Raw genomic sequence first — 27914 nt, 5'->3', positions numbered from 1 at the left:
TAGCAACACCGGTAGATTGTATGTAATGTGCTAGTATTCCTGTAGGTGGCAGCAGTGGATTGTTTTTTTTGCACAGGAGGGTAAACGTCGCCGACTGACCTATAATGACTCGCTGCCTTGAGGAACAACTCCAAAGAAAAGGAAGAGCCTGAATCCTCAGCAGAGAGAACTAGGTTGAACTTCGGGAAAGGTGAGTGATGGACCGCTATTTAGCTTTGACACCACTTGAATGCTTCAGTTGCTGATGAGAGTTGGGCAGAAAATAGCAAGTCAGCCAGACAGACAGACCAGTTAGCTCTCCAGCTAACATGAATGCTCACAGAAGCACTGTGCCGCCCAGTCGGTTCTCGGATAGATAGGTAGTTCAGAAGAACTCATGTTTGTAGCATGCTAATTTGAAACAACGTTTCCACCTACTGTTCGTGACTTCCATTGCTAACCCAGGCTAAACTTATTGCTGTTTCACAGGTAGGCTACTGAATATGTTTTGTCTGTGTGGGCTGGAACAATAACAACACACGTGAGAAATCCGAAATTTGCGCTCGCGCCGTACTGAACGAACAGCCCAGGGGGGGTGTTTCTCGAAAGCGCAGTTGTTAGCCAGTTAGCAACTTCAGTAGTTGCCAATGGGAAATTGCATTGAAAACAAGAAAGTAGTTGACATAGTTAGCAACTATGATATTGAGAAATACACCCCTGGCATAGCCGCCATTGAATATAGAGACACATGATGTATTGAACAGCCTAATTTACACTATATTACCAAAGGTATTCGCTCACCTGCCTTGCCTCACACATGAAGCCATGGAATCAATGATACAGTACTCCCCATAGACATCATATAGAATACTATTCTATATGATGTCTTCTATGGTACTCCCATATACTGTCAATGAGTACTCCCTACCATTACATTCCATGAAGCTCCGGTACCAGTAGGCCAGTGTTTCCCAACCAGGGGTACGTGTGCCACTAGGGGTAGGCGAGCACACTGTAGGGGGTACTTCGAAAAATGACATTTTAACAAATATATGGAGCTTCGTTACATTGGGATGGCGAAAACGACATAGAACTTACTTGACTTGGGGGGTACTCATGGCACAATGAAAAGGCTTGGGGGTATAGTACACAAGACAAAAAAGGTTGAGAAACACTGCTGTAGGCTACTGGCGCTGCGGCTGAAGGTGGAGGCTGCTATCCGCTGACCCCTCTGCGCCAATTGACGTGGCCACCAACCACAATAGTAATGTGCAATAGGAATAGGACATTTCATGACTGGATTTGTTGCACGGGTGACACAAGTCCAGTCATGAAATGTCCTATTCCTATTCCACGTTCAACTGTCGCCTTCATCATAGGAAGATGGAAGCGTTTGAGATAGGATGCACCGATACTGGTATCGGTATTGGCACCCGATACTGCTCATTATACTCGTACTCGTCAAGCACTTGCCGATACCAGGAACAATACTGCTTGAATAACACCAACTCAGCCACAAAGTGGTTGGCCACGTCAATTGGCGCAGTACAGAAGGGTCAGCGGATAGCAGCCTCCAACTTAAGAGAACCTGAACATAAAACGAAACGAACACAATATGAAGCTTCTCCCCAAACAGTGGCCACAGGTGTGTCAATCCAGAGGCTCTGCAGATCGGCATGATGGAGCCACGATGCAAGAAGGTGCAGATACAGCTGGTGAGGATAAAGGTGGAGGACATCAAGGAGGAGTACATGAAGGTGGAGGACGTGAAGGAGGAGGAGCACGATGTGGAGATGAGAGAGGAGGACGCTGACAGAGGCAGGGGCCAGAGGCCAGTTATCAGAGTGAAGGAGGAAGACGGCACAGGTGATGTCACTCACTGCCCTTTAAGTTTGCAACCCAGAGTTAGATTTACACATGATTTAAAAATGGCATGGCTTCCATACATTTAAGGGGTGTGTGTGTGTGTGTGTGTGTGTGTGTGTGTGTGTGTGTGTGTGTGTGTGTGTGTGTGTGTGTGTGTGTGTGTGTGTGTGTTTGGTGAGAACAGAAGAGTGGGGTTGGTGGTGCTGACACAGGAAAACTACAACTTTAAGTTGATTTGATGGTATGAGTGTATCTTCATGCAGACATTCCCAGAATTCCCACCTAGAGTTTCTTGGTGCGTGTGTGTGTGTGTGTGCGTGCAGACATAGGATTCCTGATTCCAGTCAAAGTGCATGGCAGTGAGTCTCCGCGTCAACCTTCCCAGTGAGTATTGAGTGTGTGCATTGTGACAGACTCTCCACTACTGTGTGTGTGTGTGTCTGTGCGTGTCTTTTTATAAGTAGGGACGGATCTCCTCTAGATGAGTTTATATTTGTGTGTGTGTGTGCAGGAGTGCTGATCCGTCTACAGTAAGGTTGCCGGTGAAGACTGCGATTAACGTTAAGGAAGAGCAGTGGGACCATCAGGTGTGTGCTGCTGATGTAAAACTCGAACCAGCGCAGGTGAAACCCGAACCGGCGCAGGTGAAACTCGAACCAGCGCAGGTGAAACCTGAATCTATGGAGAGCAGTGTGGGACTATACTCAACTCCCGGCATTAAAGAGGAAAGTGAAGCATCATCTGTCACAAGTGAGTCAACACACACGCACACGCACACGCACACACACTACAACATCATTGTTATAGGTATATCAATGAAAATGTATTAGTAGCAATATTAACCATGCAAAGTGTGTGAACAGTTTGTAATCTTTTTAGGGGTTTCAAGACTTTATTCGATAGGACAGTGTGAAATGGTGACAGGAATCGAGTGGGACAGAGAGATGGAAATTACCGTGGGAATCGAACCCAGGTCCCCGGCAGTTTCACAACACTGCACTAGGGTGGGAGACGTGACGCCTTGTTTTTTCGTAACATTGGTTAAAAACCTACAAAACTGTTATTTTCCTTTAAAAAAAACAAATGTCAATGAAAGAAGATGTGGTACATTATGTTTCATATTAGTCTTAGATGAGAAGAAACATTTTTGTTATGATTTATGTAAAGGTTTATATGTCAAATTTCCTGCGGTGTGACTGTAACATTAATGAAACAATATATAATAATATATATATAAATTAACCAACAACATTTTGAATAATGTATGAAGCATTTGGCATGATTGCATAAATCTTAACTTTAGATTAAGATATGTGAATGTGGAAAAAAGTCAAGACAAGTTCAATTTCGTAACACAAATTGCGTCCTGTGGGGTGACACGTATGTCAATGTTTGTGAATGGGCAGCTGCAAGGCCAACTAAAAGGGTCTTAACTCATTGGCTGCCTTAGCCGTCGAATGACGTCATTTCGAATAGTGACGCCCCCTGCCTTCGACGTCGCTTGCCGATAATTGCGTTTTTTTACAGCCACGCCTTGAGGACGGTCTAACCTATGTTGTGTATTAATTTCACGCCTCTAGTCATGTTCTAACTGTTCCTGTAGGTGGCAGAAGTGTCCTTAGGAACAGTCAGGGCAGGGCATTAGCTCACATCAAGAGGAAATGTCAAGACAAAAACATCCCTTTTTACTATTATAATCTCAAAAGTTGCAAAAGTAGCAAAATCATTTTTGAAAGTATGCACCTGTGACAGTAGTCTACTTTCTTGCCCTCTGATTTTAACACAGGTATTCTACTGATTTTAGTAGAGCCTGACAAAAAAAAAAAACTTCCTCTCATGACCAAAATACACCCCCCTGTTGCCATCTAGCTAGTAGGCATTGTAACTAGCTTGCCCAAAATACACCATGTTCAACCAGAGATGATCTGTGTGGCAACTGTTTCATTTTGGATAATGTGATCAGCCTACACAACATCAGGATGATGCGTACAAAAGATCATCTAACAGGAAAATGCACGGGACTAGTGGTCACCTCAGTTGGGAATGTTTGGCTATTGTTTGCTACGCTAGCTAGCTAGCACGAAATCGCTAACAATTTACAACTAAGCCTAAATAAAGGAGCCTTGGTAAGTCAACTATTTTTACTCATTCTACAGTTGCAGTTATGGATCTGTATAGTATGATCAGCTTACTGTATCATCAAAAAGACAGGGGGGTTGCAGATTCTTGGAACAGAGTAGGCTAGCCTTTGTGTCTGGTCAGACACATTCAGCTCACATGAGAAAGCATTGCACTTAGCCTCAGACCAGCTAGCCTTCCCCACTCCAATCGGCTTGTGAAATGTTGGATATGTGATCAGTACTTTATCAAAAGAAAATTCATTGAACAATATATGACAAGATAGCAGAAACATGATGACAGTAATCATCAATCTGCAAATTGTCCGCTCTGCCAAAGAAGCAGCAGTAAGCTAAGTTGTGCTGCCTGCCTGCCTGTCTCCCAGTTCACACGGTACAGGAGGAAACAAATCAGCTGTGATTTGATCCCCAACGAGAGGACTACATGCTAAACAGAGGGACTATGAGACAGTATTTCTGAGTTTAGTATTTCACATGAGTTACATGCACCTGCTGTCATGATCCATTGTGCGCGCCAGCAACAAACCAAAACACTATTGTTTTCAAGCCCATCCCGTTATATTTCAGTACAGTATTAGGTTGAAAAGACCATACAAACGATCTTTTGTTCTGGCTACAGATGACAGGAGACTCTGTAATAGCATCTGATAGGTTTGGAGTTGTTAGGACGGTGTCATTATGAGCAAAAACACTTGCAATTATAGGTCAACTTCAAATGGCGTTTTCTCAGCTTTTTGGCTAGAAAGCAGCATTTTGGCGAATTCCACTTATTTTCAACAGATGATTATGAAAGAACGGAAAGGGGTAGAGAGACACCGTTTTTTTCTGATGACAGATGAGCGTCTAATCTGTGTTTTGATAGGTATGGTGTTGACATAGACACAGAACTCAATTTTCTGTGAGCCTCCAAAAAACACCCAAAATGCTGAAAAATCTCTGGCACTCTGGGTTACCCTTTTATGAAAATGGCTGGCAGCCAATGAGTTAAAGACTGGCTCCTAACCAGTCAGTACCTCAGTTATTGGAGAGTGCTGTGGAAGTTTAAGGTGACTCTTAACCTCTTAATATGTCTTCATATTGCAATCTTTCTGTCACACAATGCTTAGGTTCATTTTATGGTGTCCTGTGGTGTGACTGCTCTTATAAGAGGAAAAAAAAGTTTTTTTATTAATGAAAACACATATTAAGATTAAACACAATATCATTATCAAGTTAGCATGAGCTCAGATGTCAGTCATGTATACAAAAGGATTAAAATGGCCATAATGCAGTGAATTCCCTGTGGTGTGACTCCATTTTCCTGCGGTGTGAGATGCCTATGCTATGTGTTGATGCAGGACACATTTTCCCAAAAATGGCAAAAATAAGGTGAAACTCCACAGACCACTAAGTGCTTTATTTTTTTCTATTTTTTTTTCTATTTTTATCCATCATTTTTTTCAGGAATTTGAAAAACTTTTTTTTTTTTTGCGTTACGCCCTTAAACGTCAACCACCCACTAACAGCTTGAGCCACGGCTGGGGCTGTGTGTGAACAGTTTGGCTTGATCTCATGCCAGATAGCAGTGTTTGCAGAACAATGGCGTCACAGTTTGCTGGCCCTCAGGCTCCATTGTCGCAGGCTCGTAGCACAGGCACTGATCACAAACCTTACACATGGTTTTATTTTACTCAGAATAGTCCAGTAGAACATACAGTACATGGTCAGGTGCAGGGCTCTTAATTAACTTTTTTCTCCGCCAGCCAATATGGCTGCTAGATGTAAATCTTACTAGCCATACACACACTCACTAATGGGTCAAAGTGGCTAATAAGTTGGTCTTTTATAAACAGCCAAACGGAAATTTCACCAGCAATTGGGCGGTTGTCTGGTGTTAATTTAGAGCCCTGGTCAAGTATATTAGATGTATCCCCTTGATCTGAATTTGTATCACCATTGCAATTTGCAATCTATTAATCGCCCAACTATAGTAAGGTCAAAGTAAGGAAGGAATGCAATTGTTTGCATGTATTGCTGGTTTAGGTGGCGGAGTTATTAGAACTTGATGGGTGTCGCATTAACACCCTTGAGCATTTTCAAAAATACATCATAAACCAACGATTACATTTCCTTATATGCAAACACATCATGTGTGATATCCAATTAAACCCAGTTTTGTACACAAATCATGAACATTAGTAACACTAACAAATAATGAAAATTTACTGAAAAAGTGGTGAAGAACATAGCTCACCATAATGCATTCTTTCTTTATGACACAAGCCATGCCCCCTTTAATCATCTAGAATGCGTTTATAAAGTAATGGTGTCATGCTTGGTATTATGTGAAAGTTGGTAGGAAATAAAAAATAAGTGATTGAAGAAATTGAATAGCTAATGTACACCAAAATGAACCAAAAATGAGCTAAACAATATTCCCATTAGTTAATTTTATATAACCTAGTGGGGCACTGACTCACAGGCCTAGACTATGCTTGTGAAAAGGCGGTGCACAGGAAAAGTAGTGTGGCATGACCCATGTAAAAGGGGCCTTGGTTGGAATCTACCAGGGTATGGGGGGCCTTGGCAAGTTGGGAAGTTTGGGAACCCCTGCTCTAGAGTTAAGTTGTCCTGAGGATAGTTCTCTCTCTCTCTCTCTCTCTCTCTCTCTCTCTCTCTCTCTCTCTCTCTCTCTCTCTCTCTCTCTCTCTCTCTCTCTCTCATCCACACACTTTACAATCTTTATTGTCTTGTTGTCCTCAGCGGCGGATCAGCAGTTTTGGAGGAAAACACAAGCAGCCATTGATCACGAGTTCTCATGGGACAGTGAAACTGGTTCTCCTGTCGCCAGCAGCTCTCATAGTGTCGGTCCCCAGAGGTGGGCAGTCGAGGGGTCCCTGCTGAAGCCTTGTGAAACGCAGCAGAAACGTCCGCAAAGCCACGCCGGTCCGCACGGGAAGTCCAAAAAGTCCAAAAAGTCGAGACAGGAAGCTGCTCTGTCCCCAGCCAATCAGACTCTCCCATCAGCACAGCCAAGGCAGCGCGAACAGCGCACGGATGGGTCAATGAGGTTGGCTGCTGTTATGGACGCACTGTCTCGTCAGATGAGCCGATTCGCCTGCGATGTCACAGACCAGCTCACGACCATCAGCAACAGACTGGCTGCCATGGAGAACACCATGACATCACTGGAGGCATAGTTCACCACCTCTCTCCCCAGTCTCCACCTACTGAGGACATGGTGATCGTAACACATGAGGACAGCTCCACTACACCTGCGATACGGTTATTGATTCATGCAGAAAACCCATCTGTTTGAATGCTCTGATGTGCAGCAATTCGCCTGTCACATGTAGTAGAGATGTATCTAGAGATGTCTTCTTTGCTCTCTGAGCGGAGAACTGAGTTTATCTGAAGAAAACGGGGACTTAACAATAACTTATTTTAGTGTTCACACATGATTGTTCAGTATTATGGTGAACACTAAGTGTAAAGTGTAAAGACTTGTAAAGTCTTCTTTTGTTGTGGACGGTAATGAAGTGCCACAATGTCACTTCCATTCTGTATTTTGTATTGAGTTCTAAAGTTTCATTATTTTTTTATTTTTGAAATAAACTTTTCAAACACTTTAACTGAAAAAAATCTAACTCCTCATTTTAAAATGCGCCATCTTCTGTGTCTTTGCCTTTTGAAAATGTCAAATAAACGAACATTTGAAAAATGCTAACATAACATTACACAAACAACTGACCAGGGATGTCAAACTCAGCCATCAGGATCATTTTATTTGGTTTGCAAAATCATTTCTAATGTCCATTACAGTTAATGTAAGGGCAGTCATGGGTGAGCGGTTAGGGCGTCAGACTTGCATCCCAGAGGTTGCCGGTTCGACTCCCGACCCGCCAGGTTGGTGGGGGGAGTAATCAACCAGTGCTCTCCCCCATCCTCCTCCATGACTGAGGTACCCTGAGCATGGTACCGTCCCCCCGCACTGCTCCCCATGGGGCGCCGCTGAGGGCTGCCCCCTTGCACGGGTGAGGCATAAATGCAATTTCGTTGTGTGCAGTGTGCAGTGTTCACTTGTGTGCTGTGGAGTGCTGTGTCACAATGACAATGGGAGTTGGAGTTTCCCAATGGGCTTTCACTTTCACTAATGTCCAACAACTGGCCCTTTAATATACTGTATAGTAACACAACATGAACAGAAGAAGATTGAGTGAAAGACAAAGGAGGTGGATATTGAAGGTACATAATTATGTATGGATTTAATTAGTGGGTGAATCCGCCGAATCTGTACGTATTTCCAAATCCACATGTCCCAGAGATAAATGGCCATAAAATCATTACAATAGTAATTACATGCATAATTTTAAAGCACAACATTGAAATATATTTTGTCACCAACCCGATCTTAAAAATAAGGCACTTTAATGCTATTTTCTCATTTTAAATTGCTTTGCAAAACAGAGATTTTCACAGTATAAAGTTAGCTTTCAAGCTGTCTTTATATGTTAATTATAGATTAAATCACATTATTTTCACATTGTTATGTTGTTCTAGGAGAAATGTAGTAGTTAGCAATGTTGTGTAAGTGTAATACCTATTTTTTTTCCATAATTTTGCAGTGTTCCCTGAGTTAATGTCAATCCTGTTACTGAGATAAAGAAACCCCTGTAAAATAATGGTTAATTCCCCAAATTACACAATTTCCAGGAGGTTACATCACTCACAGGAAAAGGATTTTTCACCACATAAAGTAGTAACATACAGTCTTATTTAGCATGGAATTTTGTTATTTTATTGGACTTTTGGGGGTGGTGACTTTTACAGTGTTCTTCCTGTTACCACTTTATAACCCGTTATTTAAAAAGATATGGTTTCTGTATTGATATTCACCAAATTCACAAGTAATATTCTTTCAAACTATATGATGTCTGCTCTTGTGACCTTGAACATTAGCTAGCTAGGACCTAATAAGCCTGAATTTGTCCTTCCTCTTCTCCTAGCCATATAGTTTGAAATAATATTTTGCTCCTAGTCATATAGGCTAGTTTGAAATAATATAACCTGTGATTTTGGTGAGTGACTGCAAAATTATGAAAAAATATATAGATATTACACTTATGTATGTTGACAACATTGCTAACTACTACATTAGGCCTACTGCTAGAACAACATAAAAATGTGAACATAATCTGATTTCATCTAGGCCTATAATTAACAAATAAAAGACACCTTGAAAGATAACTTTTTACTATGAGAACAGGGGAATAGCTTATGTGCCGATTCGGCGGAATCACCCTAGTACATTTTTACACACATACTGAATAAGTTATATCTCAGTGTGAATCGTTGGTCCATCAAATACATTATTTCATGGACAGTAGTCACTTGTTTCCAAAGTTTGTGTGCCTACTGTAGTAGCCTCAGCTGATGTAGTCACGTGACCCACCGCGTCACTACCATTCTCAAATAGAGCCACACACATGTTGTGCATCTGGACAAGTTCTGGACAGTGCTTTTCTGTAGTGCAACAGCGCAGATTCTATGCTGTATACCACAAATAATGCCTGGTTTGGAATATATTATTTCATTCACGACTTCACGTTTTTATTGTTTTCGGTAGAGGAGTAGACCAATTGAAACCTCATATCTTCATTTACGAATCGATTCTTTATAGTTGTTCGCTGTAGAAACTTGAACTAGAACTTGCTCTCTCCCGCTTCGGAAAGCAATGAAACGACAGCAAAGTGCAGTGTCGCCGATATTGTTTTCAGTTACCTATGCGCCCTGGCATGCTGAGCGTTGATCCGGGTGTGGCTTTTGGAAGGTGGACAAGATTGTAAGTTGATTCTTCACAGTATCCCCGACAAACTTTACCGGAGCATGCACATTCACTGCAATGTTTAGTTTAGCTTGCATAGTCCATGGGTTATTACAAGATGGGCTACCACCTGTGTGCGATCTAACTACCACCACCTTCGGCAGACAAAGTGCTTTGCAGTTGCTTGTCTTGTAGACTAGGCTATAGCCTACATTTGGAATAGTTGAGGAAATGTAACATTGAGGAAATGTAAACCACATGCTACCGGTATTTCACAACTTTCCAGTGTCATGGTAGTTGTAAAGGAAGGACAAAGTGCTTGAGCGCAGCGCGCATTCCTATGGTGTGCGCCTGTGTTTTGTTTAATTGTTAGTGCGCGCGTGTGCGCGCGCGCTCCCCCGCAGACTGCCCTGTAGGCCTACATTTTATGTGCAAACAAACAACAGCCACATGTCCCCATATGCACAGGTCATTGGAACTTCGGCTCAATAGTGGTTTGTAAGGATGTCTGCAGCAAACAACACGCGGGACAAACTGCGCGACCTCGCCCTGGAGGAAGGGGAGATGTACAGGAATCCAACAGATGTGAAGATGAGCCAGATAGTGATGCCGTGCCACGCCAACCACTGCCAGGAGCTCAGCGTAGGCCAGTTGCTGAAGTGGATGGATTCAACAGCCTGTTTGTCAGGTGTGTGCCACCAGAGAAATAATTGAAATGAGAAGGAGGAGGATTTTATTTATTTATTTATTGTATTATCATTATCTGATGATGGTGATGATCATTATTATTATTACAGAAGGGAGCAGTCACAAAATGTAATTTCACTACCAATGTGCGAGCACAAGAAGACGTGACAAATAAATAATCCTGAATCTTGAATCTATTAACTATTCACAAATGAAGTGGGAGGAACACATGGCACATCATCTAAATTGGCCTTGACTGGGCATGTTTTATGCTAGTACAGCAATAACACTAATTATAATAATTTGTGTAGCATAATTCATGCAAAGATACAGCTGAGCTTTGTTTGCGTTTACACAGGTTTGGAAGAGTTTAGGGTGTGTCCCGTAACTAGGTCAAAGGTCAAGAATTCAAAGATTGACAGAAAACCAGAACTCCCCCGGCGGCAACTGGGGTGACAATGGGGTGGGGTGAGGAAAAGCGATGTACATGCAACTCAACAGCATGTAACAAGGAGATCACACAATAATATGCATCTGGATCCGTACATCATGTAAACAGTTGTGTTTCTGTTTTGCATGCCTTACAGAATGTTTTTTTCCCTTATCGTACTGTTACAGCTGAACGACATGCTGGGTGCCCCTGTGTCACAGCCTCAGTTGATGACATCTACTTTGAGTGTACCATCGCGTGAGTACCTCACAAGATAAATTGTCATACCCCTTTCACCAGTCTTATGTTATTGTAGATGGCTAACCAAGCAATACTAGGATGGCTAAGTGCAGCCATTGTCATGATGGATCTGACAAAATTTTGAAATTCTGCAAGTTGCTACTTTAGGACCCCTCTAATGAATTTAATCATAATGTCGTACTAATGTCAAATAAGTCAAATAAAGGTGCCAGATTTGTGCAAATGTATGAGGATGCCAACGGGAAAATTTAGCCTCCTTTTAGGACTGACGGAAAGGTCTTTATTTTGCCTTTTAATTCAATGTTGCGTGTTTGCTACTTTAAATTGTTCAGAAATCTGTTTAACCCATTGTGTTATGGAGCGACACGCATTCAAATTCTTGAGATTTGACCTGTTTCATGGAAAATGTGGGTATGTTAGTGCTGAATGAAGCTTCGGAGGCTGAGATATTTAGATTTTAATAGGGAGAGGGCACCTTTTCCCCAAAAGGGCTCAGGCTAAAATTGGTTTAAAAACTACAAATGAGAGCATGGAAAAATCCCATTCACTCAAGTCGGTTGTGTTGAAGTGCATACTCTGAAAGGGTGTCAAAGACCTATGGCCTGTCGTCCATTCATTGTCAACTTTGATACCAACCAACATTCAAACAATTATAACAGAGCTAATTGTCACACAACTTGAGACACGAGGACTTCATAATATAGGCAAAATAGTTTCCTTGCCCTACCAAGCTAAGAAACCGTTACCAAAGTTTCATTTGAATTTAAGATGTATATTAAGTAATCAGGATGATTGTTTCAGATGTATGAGATGGACTCTCTGCATTTGAAAATGCTATGTGTGAAGATGTTGAGCTTGGTGATCTTATGGGTCTTTAATATCTACAAGACGAAGAGGTCTTATCCTTAACCTCTATCATCCAAATAAGAAAATATCTATACTGTTATGAGAACTAGAGGATGGGCAAGTTGCTCCCCACTCAAGATGCTATATTCAGCATATTAAGACGTGCAGGGTATGAAACCTGAATCTGGGCAGCCAGCATCAGCAGCAGGTTTTACTGTATTTTAACTCCTGCAATGTCGATGGGTTCTTTTGGAATAGGTTGTGTTTGCTCTTATGCATGTGAGCGCAGATTTGCTCATGCTCATACTTCCTGTGACACTGCACAGAATGTTGCAATCAAATCCCTCTGGCCAAGCAAACTACCTCTGTTTTTTATCTTTTGATGAGTTTGGGATATAGTCATTGGGTTTTTAACACAATGCTTATTGGCTGTTGGGGGGATTTTTGTTTGTCGCTGCTGCACATGCTATGTATATGTTATGGATTATGTTATGGAATGATTGTTGCACTGTAAACAGATGTAGTTGATTGATAGACGTACGATAAGCACACCTCTGAGAAATCATTTAATATGTGAGTTTGGCCAGATGAATCACCACTGACCTTTGTTACAAAATAGACCCTAAGGAAACACCAAGCAAAGTTCGGGAGTACAACAATTGCGGTGTCTGCACATGTTGTTGAAGATTTTACAAGGTGTGAGGAAGTTCTCAGAGGGCTCAACTGACAAACCACAATCTTATTCCATTGATTCCATAGTGGATGTTGACGTGCCCATTTGAAATAGCAGTGTTTGTTTTTATTCCTGGGGGTGTCCCTCTCCCTCATCAGAGAAGATGTCACTGCAGTAAAAAGAAGAGGCTCATTAAATAGGAAGTGGAAGGGACCCAGTGGTAGAGCAATATAACATACATGGACTGGAACAGATGTGCTCCTCCAAAATGTCACGAGGAGATTTATGGTGGTACATGTTAGTGGGAAATTATTCAGTAAAATCTGAAGTCCATTAAAACCTAAGGAAATATCCCATCAGACAGGAAAAATGTGAATTCGAAATGTATTTATGACCTTCTTTTTCATTGCTCTGAAAAGAGTTGGACAGGTGGTCAATATCAAGGCCAAGGTGAATCGGGCTTTCAACTCCAGTATGGAGGTAGGTTTCACATACTGTCTATTGTACTTATGCATGCAATCACTTTACGCTTTACTTTACTTTATTTCAGATTTGACTATGTATTGACATACACAGCTTATATCATACATGGTATGAATTGGTAAAGATTTGATTAGAAAAACATTTAAACGATACAGTGCCATTTTTTGAAAGAAGCTAATTTTACACCTCCCCTTGAGTTAAATGATTGAGTTTTACCTTTCTCCTGTACGTTCCAGCCATTCTCTGAGTCTGACTGTGCAAATTTTACCTCCAAGCTAGCAAATAATATTGAATCAGGACTCAGTCATTTAACTCAAGGGGAGGAGGTGTAAAATTGGGCCTATTTTCCAAAAATGGTACAGTATTGCTTTAATAGTGTGGAACATCATGCAAAAGTTTAAAGGGCCTGTGTGATGTCTTCAGGTTGGCATTGAGGTGACATGTGAGGATCTCTTCAGTGGATCCAGCTGGAAGGTGTGCAATGCCTATGCCACATTTGTGGCCAGACATCCAGAGGGAGGAAAGGTCAGTAGGTTTCATTGCTTTGGTTGAGCTATATTCTTCATGCCCACCGATGGCTGTTTATTTGTCATATAATGAAAATATATGTAGTGGACATTGAAGTTGAATAACAAAATGCAACCTTCTTCTTCCTCTCTCTCTCTCTCTCTCTCTCTCTCTCTCTCTCTCTCTCTCTCTCTCTCTGTATCTCTCTGTATCTCTCTGTATCTCTCTCTCTCTCTCTCTCTCTCTCTCTCTCTCTCTCTCTCTCTCTCTCTCTCTCTCTCTCTCTTGTTGGGCATGGGTGTTTGCCATAAAAGGTGCACCTGAAGCAGCTGGTTCCCCGCACTCAGGCGGAGCAGGCAGAACACAGCGTTGCAGCGGAGCGGAGGAGAATGAGGCTCATCCATCATGATATTATGAAGGACATTTTGAGCAACGAGTCCTTCCAAAAGGGGATCACAGAGGGTATGTGCCAGGACAAAATCACAGTCCCCCTTCATAAAATCAGTGACCGCAACAATAGTAGCAATTACTACGATGACAACAATTGTAATAATGAAAACAAAGAAACATTGTATTTGAACACTTGGTGGTGGGTTACACATAACTCATTATACATTACATTACATACATTACATTTTACTTAGCTGACGCTTTAATTTATTCAAAGCGACTTACAGTTATTATTTGTCAGGGTATTGGTTACAGACTCTGGAGCAATGTGGGGTTAGGTGCCTTGCTCAAGGGCACTTCAGCCATGGATGGAAATGTAGGGAGGGGTCAGGAGGGATTCGAACCTGAAACCCCTAGATTGAAACACCAACCACTAGGCCACGGCTGCCCCCATTATTCAGCATGTTTCTGACTGTTGTAATTGTGTAAATTAGTTTCAGTTCTCTTTAGTGTTTCCTGTGTGCGTACAGACATGGGTCTATGCCCTTTAGACAGGTTTTGTTGTCCTAGACATTAGTCATGCCCAGTCTCAGCTGATGTCTGCATCACTTACATCTTTCTCAATGGAATTGCAGTGTCATGCATTTAGTGTAATTTGTCTGAATGAAATACAAAATTGTCTTCAGTATCACGCATGTCTCAGAAGGGTAATAGTAATAGTAATAGTCATTACTTCTATCCTTGTACCCACAAGAAAACTTTTTACTAACAATTGTTTGATTAGTATTCATGATGAATGGAGCAAAAACAAGTTTTTAGTGATTGTCCAGAGAAAAACAATGGTAACCCTTCATGATCCCATTTGTTTATCTCAATGTTCATGTATTAACATGTAACAACAATATGAATTTACATAATACATGCATAACACTAACTCATTCGCTTATACTGAGATATAGTATATTGTAATTATGTCTACTGAAGAACTTTAAGTCAGATTTTCTGTTGGATCACCAGTCAAGTGTGTTTTTTCCATGTCCCGTCCTCACCGTTCGTGCATGTGTGTGTGTGTGTGTGTGTGTGTGTGTGTGTGTGTGTGTTTGCGTGTGTGTGCGTGTGTGTGCGTGTGCGCGTGCGCGCATGTGTGCGTGTGCGTCTGCGTGCGCGCGTGTGCATGTATGTGTGTGTGTGTGTGTTTGATTTTCCCAGGGGCAGAGAGCCAGGACCTTCAGGAGGCTGTCCCTGCAGAGAAGAGCCGTGTGGAGAGTGTTGAGCTGGTGCTGCCCCCCCATGCCAACCACCAGGTCAACACCTTTGGCGGTCAAATCATGGCCTGGATGGAAAATGTGGCTACCATTGCAGCCAGGTGAGTTTATGTAAGAAGACAATTCAATTCAGGCATGGGAAGTTTAAAACAGGCAGCATACAACCGTGTCAAAAATGTTAAGAGAATTCATGTTAAAAAATGACATTATATTAAAATGTTATAATTGTTAACCCAAGTTCATATATCCTAAAATTCCTTAACTTAAAATTGGATTGATCCGAAACCACTTGATGCAAAAGACAGCCACTGCTCACAGGGGCTGACTGTGTTATTCAGTATTAGTCATAGCCAGTGACCTTTGCCTTCATGAACTGGATATAATTTGCAGTTTGATTTGTAAAAGATTGCCTCTCCCATTCCATTTGTATTAAGAACAGTTGGCTATGTTTGTTCACAGCAGTACAAACACAAGTAGCAATAAGCATGCACACAAGTCCTATATTGCACACACTTGGTGGAAATTAGTATTTGTAGATGTTTTTCCAGTTGTTGTTGCGACTCTATGCCACCTTGACCTTACTCTCACCAGCTGAATCTATTGTATTTCCCTATGCTCCACTCATCCCTCTGGGATTACCTCCACGGAAAAAGGTATTTCAGAAGGCAGGATCTTACCTGATTGGCAGGAGAACCGCTCTCTGTTATATCTTTCGAAGAATGAGTATGCGGTAGATACGACAACACAGTTGGAATAAATGACTAAATGAAAAGTTAAATAAATCGAAAGTCGCGTCTCTTCTATGGCACATCAATGAAAATGTTTGTGCTGCGTTCCCAATTGGCCCATTCACTTTCTGCTCTCTTCAAGTACCTCTCATTGGGAGCTCAGTGGAATGCTACTGTATATAGGGGGCAGCCGTGGCCTAGTGGTTAGAGAGTTGGTCTTTCAATCTAGGGGTTGCAGGTTCGTATCCCCCTTGACCTCTCCCTACATCGCCATCCATGGCTGAAGTGCCCTTGAGCATGGCACCTAACCCCACATTGCTCCAGGGACGGTAACTAATACCCTGACAAATAATAACTGTAAGTCGCTTTGAATAAATGAAAGCGTCAGCTAAGTGTATGTAATATAGAGCTTTGGCGGAACTAGATTCATCTGGCGAGAGTCAAATGAACGCTACCTTCCTTTCTGGTCATTCTCTATTATGTAAACAGAGGACGCACTGGGGTTGTTTCATCATCATTTTGCTTCTCTTTCCTGTAGTCGTTTATGCAATGCCCATCCCACGCTGAAGACTATCGACATGTTCCACTTTAGAGGGCCCTCCAGTGTTGGAGATCGGCTGGTGCTGAGAGCCATTGTCAACAATACCTTCATGCACAGGTTTGAGTGGCTCTCCCTCTTTCACTGGGAAATACATTTGAGTATCCACTCAGCTCTTCTGTTCGAGCACTAAAGCATGGCCAATGCAAAGCCGCACTTTGTGATTTCAGCTCAATTTTAATCTGCCAGAGTGTTGTTTTCTTTAGTGATGGCTCCTGAACTTGACACACTCTTGAATGAAAGGCTGAAATCTGTTCGAAAATGTTATGTATTTTCAGCATGTTATTGCCTTAGAGTAGCCGAGCGCACATGGACCAAAAAGTGCTCTTGCAAGAAGTATTGCATTTCCTGTTGAAGTGCACACCCAGATTGTGAATATTTGCACTGTTAACAGGTGATTCAGTGCTGTCAGTTCAGAAAACATTGCATGTAATCTCTTACAACAGTACCATGTTTCACACTCTCTGCAGTTATACCTTGTGGGTTGACATAATACTCTTCTTGCTTTTCTTATGAGCCCTTCTTGTCCCCTTGATCCACAGTATGGAGGTGGGTGTGTGTGCGGAAGCTTATAAGGGCGAGGAAGCGCTTCGGCATATCAACAGTGCTTTCATGACCTTTGAGGTCCTGGATAAAGCAGGGAAGCCACAGACTCTGCCCCCGATACGACCCGAGCCGAAGGTGAGGAGAAGAGGGTCAAAGTTCCAGGTGCTGGACTACACACAAAGCCATCTGTCAAACTTTATTCAATGTTCTTTATCGACTTCATCTAATACTTCTTATCAATGCTGTAAATATTAATAACAAACTTATAATTTGTGTCTTTGTCACGGTAGGAGGGGAAAAGGAGGTACCAGGAGGCCATTGCAAGGAAAAAGATCAGACTTGACCGGTAAGCAAGCAGCCATAGTTGCCCTGAATGCACTTTAATGAAGGAGATGTTGCCATCTGTCTTTTGATGTGGTAAAGTGGGCATTGTAGCAATCAGGTGAAAGCATTTTCATAGTAGCTTAAAACGGGTGGTCAGGTGGAAGAGTTGTAAAATATACACACATTACGGTGCATCAGATGCCCCCTATGAAAAGATACTGCCTTAGCCCTATAGTAAAAATGTTCTACACCCAGTAAAAACACACTGTGTAAAATGTTTTGAAATTTGGATGAAGTCTACCGGGGCCACCAGCCCCATGAAAATAGAAAATAATGGTGATAGTCAAAATCTTGGATAGAAACAGGGCTGGACTGGCCATCTGGCATGGCGGGCATTTCCCGGTGAGCCCCGCACCCTCGTGGGCCCCCATTTTTTAAATTTTTTACATTACTGAAAATAGGGGCCCACGAGGGTGCCGGGCCCACCGGTGAGTCAGTTCTCCGGCACTAATAATAATGAGGGAGGCCCCTTAAATCCAAAAGCGCCCGGGCCCTATTTAACCCCCAGTCCAGCCCTGAATAGAAATGGACATTTCTGTGCATCAAGCTACCCAATAAAAACATATTGCCTCAGCTGTGTGATAAAAAAATGTTCTATGCACAGTAAAATCACTCTGTGGAAAATGTGTTGAAATTTAGATTAATTCTACTGGGTCCACCAGGTCCATGAAAATACAAAACAATGGTGATAGTGATGGGCAACCTGGATTCCAAAGTCCAGTGCCACATATTCCAAATATAGCCAATATAATGAACCAGCTGACCCACTGCTAGTATCAAGCAAGATATTGCGAAGCTGTATGACTTTTGTGTGTTTCACCTGTGGGCCTAGAGGATTGTACAGGTAGCTGTTAATACCTGGTGGAACATCTGTACTAAAGCTGTGAATGCTCCTTGGAATGACTTATGTTTTTTCAAGAAATCCCTGCAGTAGTTCAATAGAGTACATACAATACAACTGTATGTGATGTTGGAAAGAGTGGCTTCCCAAAACCTGTACTTAAGTGACTTCTAGGTATGTCATGGGTATCACCAGGTCCAGAGTCCATTGCCAGGGGTCTCTCAGGTAAGTTATGGTACTCATCTGGGCCTCGTTTCCGAAAGGGCCTTAAGTACTACTTAACGCTACGTGCTACTTAAGTTCACACGTAACACCATCGTAGAGCTCACGGAGCGTTTCCCAAAGCCAACTTAGCAAAGAACCATCGCAGGTTGACACGTAACTCTAAGAGCAATCCACGAGTGGTCTAGAGTAGTCTTAACGCGCTAAGATTGATCGTAGCGGCATGGCACAGTGGAGACACCCACAGGATATGAAGGGAAAAGAAGAAACCTGCGCATAAGATTGCTGTTTTAAGACGCGAGAGGCATGGCACAGTGGAGACACCCATAGGAAAAGAGGAAACTTGCGCTTCAAGTTGATGTTTTAAGACGGGAGTGTAGCCTAAATATCATGGCAGCACAGTTGACACTGCAACGAAAATAAGAAGGTAACATTAATTGTGGATGTGTAGGCCTATAAAATAAAAGTAATGTGTTTGGAAATATTTTACAGGTAGTAAAATAGTTCGACTGTGTTTGATAAACCTGGGCATAATTAAACTGTGATCAATCATAATTTGTGTGGGTGCTTCATGAACAAGAACAAGGCAAAATGAATAAGGGGCTTCTTCGGCAACCAGAGACAATAGTGTTGATGTCGGAGGGCCACTTCCGAAACTTTATTTATTTTATATTTTTTGAAGAAAAATGGTCAGCGAGTTGTTGCACCCTCTTTCATTTTCAAGTAGCCTAAGAAAGGGAAGGCGACGCCGAAAATACATGATAGTTGTAGGCGAAGGGTAAGCTATGACAAAAATGATAAAATGGTAAAAAGGCAGCGATGGGGATTCGTGTAGATTTTTTGTTTTAATAACAGCAGACTGCCGTGCAAAAATGTCCTCACAGTTGTGAAAGTCTTGAGCGTGCGGTACTTTGCGCACCGCTCACCACATGTGCCAAGCTCCTCTCCCTATTCCGACTCTAGTAGGCTAAGCTATAACAAAAAGGCAGCGAGGGGATGTGTCAATTTTGATGGACATTGTTTTTCATAACAGCATGCTGACGTGCTCCCGACAGTTGTCAAGCCTTGAACGCCTTGAGGTTGTAACTTTGCGCATCCCAATTTGGAACTCCAACTAGGCCTAGCCTACTTGTCTTCTTAAATATTAAGCTGCAGTAGCCAAGTGCACGCGCTTTATCTGGGTCTTAACGGCGTAGCTCATTATTGCCGTCAGTTGGCAGTTTTGCATGATTTCATTGTGTGTGTGCATTTTATTTCATTTGCCAACAATAACTCCTGTCGATAGTTGCAAACTGCTACAAATGTAGTCCCACCCTTATAGAAAACAACTTTTGATACTGACACACGCCTTACATTTTGTAAATGGTTTAGCAGCAGATGACGGCGCAGTTCACTCCGAGTACACTTCAGCACCACATATGTGGACAGCGATCCTTAAGAGCGACGCTACGAATGATCTTAGAGGCTGTGCACGCGCGTTCATGTACGAGTGTCTTTGGGAAACAGTCGTAGGAAATCTAAGAACATTCGTAGGATCACTGGTTAACGACACACGTAAGGCTAAGAACCATCGTTATCGGGAAACGAGGCCCTGATGGAGTAAAGTGAAATACTACCACAGGCAATGGGATAAAGAAGTAATGGCACTCTTCAATACAGTTGTATTGACTGCCTTGTAGCCTAGTCATTCCAAGGAACATTCACAGCTTTAGTACAGATGTTCCTCCATGAATTGTAGGCCCACAGGTGAAACACACAAATATAACAGTCATGCAGCTTTGCAATCTCTTGCTTGATACTAGCAGTGGTCCAAGGCAGCAAGGAATTGATATTGTGTTGCAAAACAGCAATTTTGCCTAAATATAGCAGTTTGACCATCAGTCTGTCCTGAGACTGAAGTCTGTGCAAGTGATATTCCTTCTGTTTGTGCTCCCAATACAGGTGATTTCACTAATTACCTCATCAACCTGGCTTAAGTGGTAATTAGGATCAGCTGGTTCATTATATTGGCTGGGGCAAATGTGTCACACGGTTTGTCCACCTCTGTTTTAAGACAATGGGAAACCTAGATTCAAAAGCTACAATACAGTGTCACAGATTTCAAAGTACCTGGTTTTACCTGTCCAATTACCCTAACTGGAAAGGTAAAACTAGGTATGTCATTTGGAATATGTGGCACTGGACTTCAGCTTTGGAATCCAGGTTGCCCATCACCATCACCATTCTGTTGTATTTTCATGGGCCTGGTGGACCCAGTAGAATTCATCTAAATTTCAACATATTTTACACAGAGTGATTTTACTGTGCATAGAACATTTTTATCACACAGCTGAGGCAATATGTTTTTATTGGGTAGCTTTATGTAGCAAAATGTCCATTTCTATTTCAAGATTCTGACTATCACCATTATTTTCTATTTTCATGGGGCTGGTGGCCCCGGTAGACTTCATCCAAATTTCAAAATATTTTACACAGTGTGTTTTTACTGGGTGTAGAACATTTTTACTATAGGGCCAAGGCAATATCTTTTCATAGGGGGCATCTGATGCACCCTAACACACATGAATAAATGAAACTGGTTAAAACATAACAGTGGCCGTCATTTATCGATGAATGGTTCATATATCTTCAGATTCATCCCTCTTGCTGAGCTTTGGAGATGTGCTCATGCTGGGATTATGCCCACAGCCCTTTCAATGCCCAGTATCATGACAACCGTTACTACTCACTCACTTGGAAAATGTCTTATTTGCACTACTATGTTTCAGGACTATTTTACAGCTTGTAGTTACACATTATCCTCTTAACTTGATTTGGATTTAATTGAAGACATTTTATTGAAAACCACAACACCTATATTGTATTACAGTCGCTTTTGCAGGGCTATGCAGTGTGTACAAATTTACCTGGCAGACAGTAGACCAGGGGTGGGCAATTGTTTCGGTCCGAGGGCCGCATTGGCTTTAGAATATTGACCAAAGGGCCGGATGCCACAGACAACTTGCCTGTGTCAATAATAAAACATCAGTTACATTGACATAACTTGCAGCAGTGTTATTTCTGCACATTGTACTGTAATTAAATGTACTTGGATGAATCTAAATTTCGCAATACTCATGTTTTAGGTAGCATTTTAAGAATGTTGAGTAACCGTTTTGAATTTGGATTTAAAAGTTGTCTTCCTTGTAAAGGCTCTGGGGGCCACATGAAATGGCTCAGTGGGCCGCATGAGGCCCCCGGGCCTGAGTTTGCCCACGTCTGCAGTAGTTGATTTGGATTTGATTGAAGACATTTAAGCACTCATGACAGCTACTGGGGTGTTTATTTTATTGAAAACCACAACACCTATATTGTATTACAGTCGCTTTTGCAGGGCTACGCAGTGTGTACAAATTTACCTGGCAGACAGTAGACAGAACACAGACAGCAATACCATGCTGTAGTGTCACGTTTCCACCTTAAGAGGGAGCCATAGAGACACCAGAAGGGATGGCTTTCACAAAATCAAACCAGTTTGACCTTAAAACATACTAATGATTGCATACAGGCTTTAATCAATCATGTAAGAATTCATTTGTAGTGCGCTGCATACTATGCTTAAATTTTACGGATGTATGATGACATCAGGCCAAAATAACCAATATTGCATGACACTTTATGTAGGGTATGTCCAAGACAGATTTCCTTTGGGACCAATAAAAAGAATCTTAAATCTTGATACTTGAATTATGCATCTTACTTTGTCCCTGTGAACTTGGCACTTGGGTGTTTGAAACCGTACTTTGATTTTCTAGGCTGTGTCCTCGCTAACTGTTACAAGCACATTCTGCTGTTTATACTGACTGTCAGGCACAATATTTGTTTTTCAGTCACCCTGCAACTAGATAAATCTATTCTATTGAATTCCTTAAGCAAAAAAAAACCCCATTAAATATCTTAACACAAGCACATCTTTAACCCTGACTTTTCTGTGACCTATTTCAGGAAATACATCATCTCCTGTAAGCAAACCGAGATGCCATTGTCTGTCCCCTGGGACCCCAGTAACCAGGTACTGTTAGAGTTAAAAGGGAAAGCTTTGACAATCTGAAAGCGGTCTAGTAGAAAAAGCTGTGCTGTTTGTGTCTCCTTTTTAAGTACTTTACTGCTACTAGTGCAAGGACTGGCCTTGGTCAGATTTTATGAGCTGGCTAACGTTACAGTTACTTTACCTTGAATATTCCTTATCTAGTTCTGATAATTGATCGCCAATTGTGTGCCTGTCATTGAGTGTCAGTGTGAATGTGTCTATGCAGGTATACCTGAGCTACAACAATGTGTTTGCCCTGAAGATGCTGGCAGCCAGAGACAATTGGGTCCTGAATCATGAGAAGAATCAGGTTCGTTTTTTGAGTCCAAGATTGCATAACTGAGTTTTTCTTCAGTTTTAAACCATTGGCTGTTATCAGCAATCCAGAGTTCAGCGATATAGATCTCTGCGACATGATCTTGTGGCGTCATAAAAAGTTTTCATTTTCCAAAACATTCACACTCGTAGAGGGTTCTGAGGACAGCGCTTTATCTTGGTTGTATAGTTCTATGGCAAGAACTCTAACATGCTAGGTTATGACTTGCAGTCCTCTTATGGAGAGGAGTAGAGATGAATGCAATATGACGCAGTGCCAACATTAACGCTTTATCTTCCAGAAAGTTTGCACATTAGTATGTAATACAGTACTCTCAGTGTGCTTGTGATGCTAAATGTAATGAAGGGCTTGATGTGTGTTGTCCCCCAGGTGAGGCAGTACAGCATGGAAGATGACCACTTCCTGTGCTTCAGGGTGGAAGCCGAGGTGGAGGTCCCCGCCGCCACAGCCTTCCGCCTGCTGTCTGACCTCAGCCGCAGGCAGGAGTGGGACATGTACTACAAGTAAAGCAGCACTAGTTTGTTTAGGGCAATGATTCTCAAAGTGTGGTCCGGGGACCATTGCTGGTCCACGACAGAGCTCAAGTGGTCCGCGAGGGGATTTCTACTTTTGTAAGACAAGCTAGCAGTTGGCTATATTTGTAACATTATTACACAGCTAAACATAACTGAAGTGTTATTTTTACCACAATAAGACATGCTTGTAATGTGAATAAAAAGTAAATGATCTGCATGAGAATTAGCAGTGTCAAATTAGCACCCGTCAACTATGAATTAAGTTGACAGGTGGTCCCTGAACGTTTTTTGGAGGGACAAAGTGGTCCTCGGTCTGAAAAAGTTCAAGAAACACTGGTTTAGGGATACAACTTTTGTCAATTAGCATAGAAACACTAACACACCAGATCTATGTAGAGACTGTTCTGTGGTTTTTATTGTGAGAGCCCATACTTACTTCAGAGTAAGGATGTTGTTCCTTCCCGCTATACAAAACCTTTGGTATCAAAAAGATAGCAAGCTGGTCATCAATATACAGTATTTCACTAAGATTATTTGATATTGAGGAAAATACAATATCCCTTTGGGTCATCATCATTACATTATGCTACTTTCCCCCTTGTCGCATGAAGTTGAAGCTAACTTGAGTGATAACGATATCGGGTTTTCACCAAAAAATTGAAGGAAAAACCCATCTAATGTAGGGATGGAAAATATGAAATAGCTTTTGGGTTTAAATGTAACATTTATCAGTGCTATAACATTGTGCATTGGCTTACTAAATACCAGTGTCAAAGTCATCATCAACATTAATCTCTTTATCTGATGTTTCTTTTCTTGTTCTTCCGCTCTCTGAAGCTCTTGTGACTTGATTACTGAGGTCGATGATGACGACAGGATCTATCGCGTGGTCACCCCGTCTGTCGGTGAGGTCGGTAAGGTTCAGGACTTCATCCTGCTGGCGTCCAGGAGGCCACCGTGTGATCAAGGGTGAGACCAGAGATTCTTTAAGTATAGAGATATGCCAATGTAATAGGTTGCTATTGGCACCTAACATGATCAGGTTCCGGTCTGCCTAAAGGGGCGTGTCATAATACTCCTAGCATTGAATAGAACAGTCCTTAGGTCTGCCTAGGTCTGCCTAAATGGGGATTTCCCCCCCCTCCCCCTTGCAATAATAGAACCCAGAAACAATGGGCCAATGGAACCTCCCTCTCTCTACTCTCTCTGGTGAGACTGCAGAATCGCATGTCATGTAATCGTTACCTTGATTCACTCTCAGTGGCCTGAAGAAAGAGAGTGTGTGTGGTATGGTTACCTATTTATTTACTTGCTATTCCTTGTAATATCTTATTTTATTTTCTTACATTGTTAGATCTCACCTATTTATTCATCCATTTACTGGAGTGGTTTCCCGGACTGTTCTTGCGTGGAATGGGGTGTCTTAAATGTGTAATGTCTTTGAATGTGTAATGTGTAACTGTATGTCTTTTACAATGGTGAAACTGAAGACAAGTTACCACACCTGTGGACATTAAAGAATCAAATCAAATCAAATCAAATTTGCTTTGTTGATGGTTGCCAGGGATCCGTATGTTGTTGCTCTGCGCTCTGTCACGCTGCCCACTCATGCGCCCACCCAGGACGTCAACAGGGGAGAAGTGCTGTGTGCCGGCTTCACCATATACGAGGTCTCCAACAGCACTGCTAAGGTGAGTGGGAGTCTTCACAAGTGTAATGTATTCAGTTATCTCCAATCATTGTAATCCTCATGTACTATTATGCCTTGTTGTTCAGACCAGGAGCGACCAACGAGAACGGAGCAACAGAAGTCATTATTCCTCTATCGGGGGTGCGCGACCAGCGCTACCAGAGCGAATTCGCCAGGAGCGAAGCTCCCTGAGTGACCAGCGCGAATTTTAACGATAAAAAGCTACCAATTGGTAAAATGTCCCAGGCTGTCAAGCCAGAGTCGTTATGTGATTAGCTACTGTAAATCAAACATGTCAATGTCGCGTCCAGAGCGAATACAGCGAATGCAAGGCGAATCTGCTTCTGCTACCACCGCTACCGGGCAGCGTAGTTCGCTCCTGGTCTGAACACAGCATAAGACTACAGTGGTGGCTGTTGACAATGGTTGCACAATGTTGGCACAATGGTGGCAATTGATCAACCGAAACTGCTTTGGGTGGGTCCAGCCATGGGTCAATCAGCTGGACACTCTGCTGTTATACCAGCGACCCGGGTTCGATTCCGGCCCGAGGTCATTTGCCAAGCCCTCCCCGTCTCTCTCTTTCTCTCTCTCTCTCTCATTCTCTCTCTCTCTCTCTCTCTCTCTCTCTCTCTTCCCCCCCCCCCTGCGAATTACCTGCCTCTCTTCGACTGTCCTGTCATAATAAAGGCATAACATTTTTTTTTTTAAATGAGTGACCAATGTCCATCTGGACCTCTTCTCTGCTGCTGTAGATCTCCTACTACAACCAGGCCAGTGCTGAGGTGCTGCCCTACATCTCCACGGACATCGCAGGCCTCTCCTCCAGCTTCTACTCCAGCTTCTGCAACTGCAGCCGCTTCCTGCTGGAGCACAAGACTGATGCCGTGCCACGCACAGTGGCCTCCACTGCACTTTGAGTACAGACGCACTTCATTCTTCCATTTTAGATTTATTTTTATTTATATATAATTTTATTTTATTTTTAAAATATATTTTAGGTTTATTTTAGCTAGACGAGTGGTGCATATGGTAAAGGGAATTGTTAAAGCAACACTAAGTTTTCAGGGGTGAGTTTCTCAAAAGAGAGGTTGTTAGCCTGTTACCAACTTCGGTAGTTGCCAATGGGAAAATGCATTGAAAACAGCAAAGTAGCTAATGTAGTTAGCAACTTTGGTTTTGAGAAATTCACCCCAGATTTGTTCTGGATAAAGTGGTTTGGACTCGTAGCTTTCCTGCTCGTCTTTACTGTGCAGACAGACAGCCGGCTTTGAAAGAGCTAAAACGCTGCTGAGTCCTGCCTGGAAAGCACAGATCAGGGGCGATGAACGCGGAAAAGAGAGAGCAATCAAGTGAAGCCCGTGTTTAGAAAAACGTGAACATTCCATCGGCTGCCACCGGCTGACGACGGACTCATAACATATGTTTAGCTGAAGTTCAAATATTTTTTTTTGACGCTTTTGACGGCCTCGGTGCTAGAAACGCTTTTGCAGCTTTTGATTGCCCTGCTTGTTCTTCCGTACAATGTCAATTATTTCTGTTCCGCCGCTTTCCACGCCTTCCATGCCGGCTGTCTGTCCGTACAGTTAGCACGTTCAGAGGAGTTGGCTGTCTCACACTTGTTGAAATGAGAAATAATTCCACTTCCAACCTGTAGGGGGACTGTAAAGGAGATTTTTCTGTGTTGCTTTAGATTTATTTATCTGTTCATGACTGGAAACATAACATCTCAATTTCATCACAAAACAACACTTTAATGAGTTCAACTGAAAGCGTCAGGTGTTTCATTAACCAGAGTGGCCCATCCACATACAAAACAAGTCTTGTGCTCCTAAATGGGGTGATAATAAATTAAACAATCATGAATTCAGACTGAATATTGACAGGATGTAAGTATAGAAAGTATATGTCAATGAGCACGTTAATATGGTTGCAGTATAAACCAATTGCTGGCAATAAAGAGATTACTGGATTAAATCTTTTATTGCTGTTTACATAATTTGAAGTGACTGCTTAATGAGTCACTCCATTGCAGGTATTCCCTTCACGTGTGACTCTAAACTAGTTTCTTAGCAAAAAAAAACCTATCTGTGTAAACTGGATTTCTCATGAACCCATTACTGCCAATGTATGGGTTATGACAAGAACACTTATATAAACCAAATATATAAATCATAATTGGATTATTGATGTAAATGCACCTAATGTTTCACTTCATCTTAGTACTTTGGAGCGTCAGTCAGCCAGCGTTGTCCAAATGTAAGAAACACTGTTTTTTTGTTGTTGTTTTCTGTATTTTGATTGGCCAGTGTATGTCATTCACACAGCAGTCAAGTGTGATTTTAATAGTTTTTATTAGGAATTTTGTACTGACAAATGTTATGAAATGTATGCCTGAGCCTAAATGATTCAAACAGCATAAATAGAGGTATGGAAATTTGTTTACATATGGATCTGTTTTTTGTATTAATGTCAGAACAAGGTACATTTCAGTCTTTGTATTATTAACAATGACTTGGGAGAAATTCATCATGTTTACACAGTGTTCCTTTCTTGGCATTGGATTGGATTGGATTGGATTGTGAGACTGCAAATTCAAGAGTATTTTGTAAATAAAGCAATGACTGCTGCCATAAAGACTTCCTAGACAATTAAT

General features: G+C 42.0%; 2 protein-coding genes across 3 annotated transcripts; both read left to right on the top strand.

Annotated features, from left to right (window-relative positions):
- The first annotated feature begins 76 nt into the window (after nt 1-76).
- Nucleotides 77-7594, top strand: LOC134466390 (uncharacterized). 2 transcript variants are annotated; one of them, XM_063220288.1, is made up of 5 exons: nt 77-190; nt 1616-1845; nt 2169-2229; nt 2357-2595; nt 6726-7594. In XM_063220288.1, the coding sequence occupies exons 2-5, from the start codon at nt 1656-1658 to the stop codon at nt 7160-7162; spliced, it is 927 nt and encodes a 308-aa protein (XP_063076358.1). In that variant the 5' UTR covers nt 77-190; nt 1616-1655; the 3' UTR covers nt 7163-7594. The 2 variants fall into 2 exon arrangements, with proteins under 2 accessions (XP_063076358.1, XP_063076359.1); XM_063220289.1 differs by having other exon boundaries at nt 1601-1845.
- Nucleotides 7595-9473: 1879 nt separating this feature from the next.
- On the top strand, nt 9474-27912 carry acot11a (acyl-CoA thioesterase 11a). The gene is made up of 17 exons (XM_063218983.1): nt 9474-9804; nt 10255-10474; nt 11092-11161; nt 13103-13163; nt 13590-13691; nt 13988-14135; nt 15273-15429; nt 16595-16714; nt 17197-17335; nt 17491-17546; nt 22632-22698; nt 22943-23026; nt 23423-23556; nt 24406-24537; nt 25133-25259; nt 26014-26178; nt 27482-27912. Exons 2-16 carry the CDS (start codon nt 10291-10293, stop codon nt 26176-26178), a joined length of 1746 nt encoding a protein of 581 aa, XP_063075053.1. The 5' UTR covers nt 9474-9804; nt 10255-10290; the 3' UTR covers nt 27482-27912.
- Nucleotides 27913-27914: the final 2 nt, after the last annotated feature.

The sequence above is a fragment of the Engraulis encrasicolus genome, chromosome 16, assembly GCF_034702125.1.
Source record: "Engraulis encrasicolus isolate BLACKSEA-1 chromosome 16, IST_EnEncr_1.0, whole genome shotgun sequence".
NCBI classification, from domain to species: Eukaryota; Metazoa; Chordata; class Actinopteri; order Clupeiformes; family Engraulidae; genus Engraulis; species Engraulis encrasicolus.
The sequence above is the reverse complement of the archived record's forward strand: the minus strand, read 5'-3'. Positions and strand labels throughout refer to the sequence as shown.

Excerpts from the sequence above, each read along its gene's own strand:
- LOC134466390 (XM_063220288.1), top strand. The coding sequence starts at position 1,656 with ATGATGGAGCCACGATGCAAGAAGGTGCAGATACAGCTGGTGAGGATA. Across the intron at positions 2,230-2,356 it reads TCTCCGCGTCAACCTTCCCA|GAGTGCTGATCCGTCTACAG; the intron begins GTGAGTATTGAG and ends GTGTGTGTGCAG. Across the intron at positions 2,596-6,725 it reads TGAAGCATCATCTGTCACAA|CGGCGGATCAGCAGTTTTGG; the intron begins GTGAGTCAACAC and ends TGTTGTCCTCAG.
- acot11a (XM_063218983.1), top strand. The coding sequence starts at position 10,291 with ATGTCTGCAGCAAACAACACGCGGGACAAACTGCGCGACCTCGCCCTG. Across the intron at positions 14,136-15,272 it reads CCAAAAGGGGATCACAGAGG|GGGCAGAGAGCCAGGACCTT; the intron begins GTATGTGCCAGG and ends TGATTTTCCCAG. Across the intron at positions 25,260-26,013 it reads TCTCCAACAGCACTGCTAAG|ATCTCCTACTACAACCAGGC; the intron begins GTGAGTGGGAGT and ends CTGCTGCTGTAG.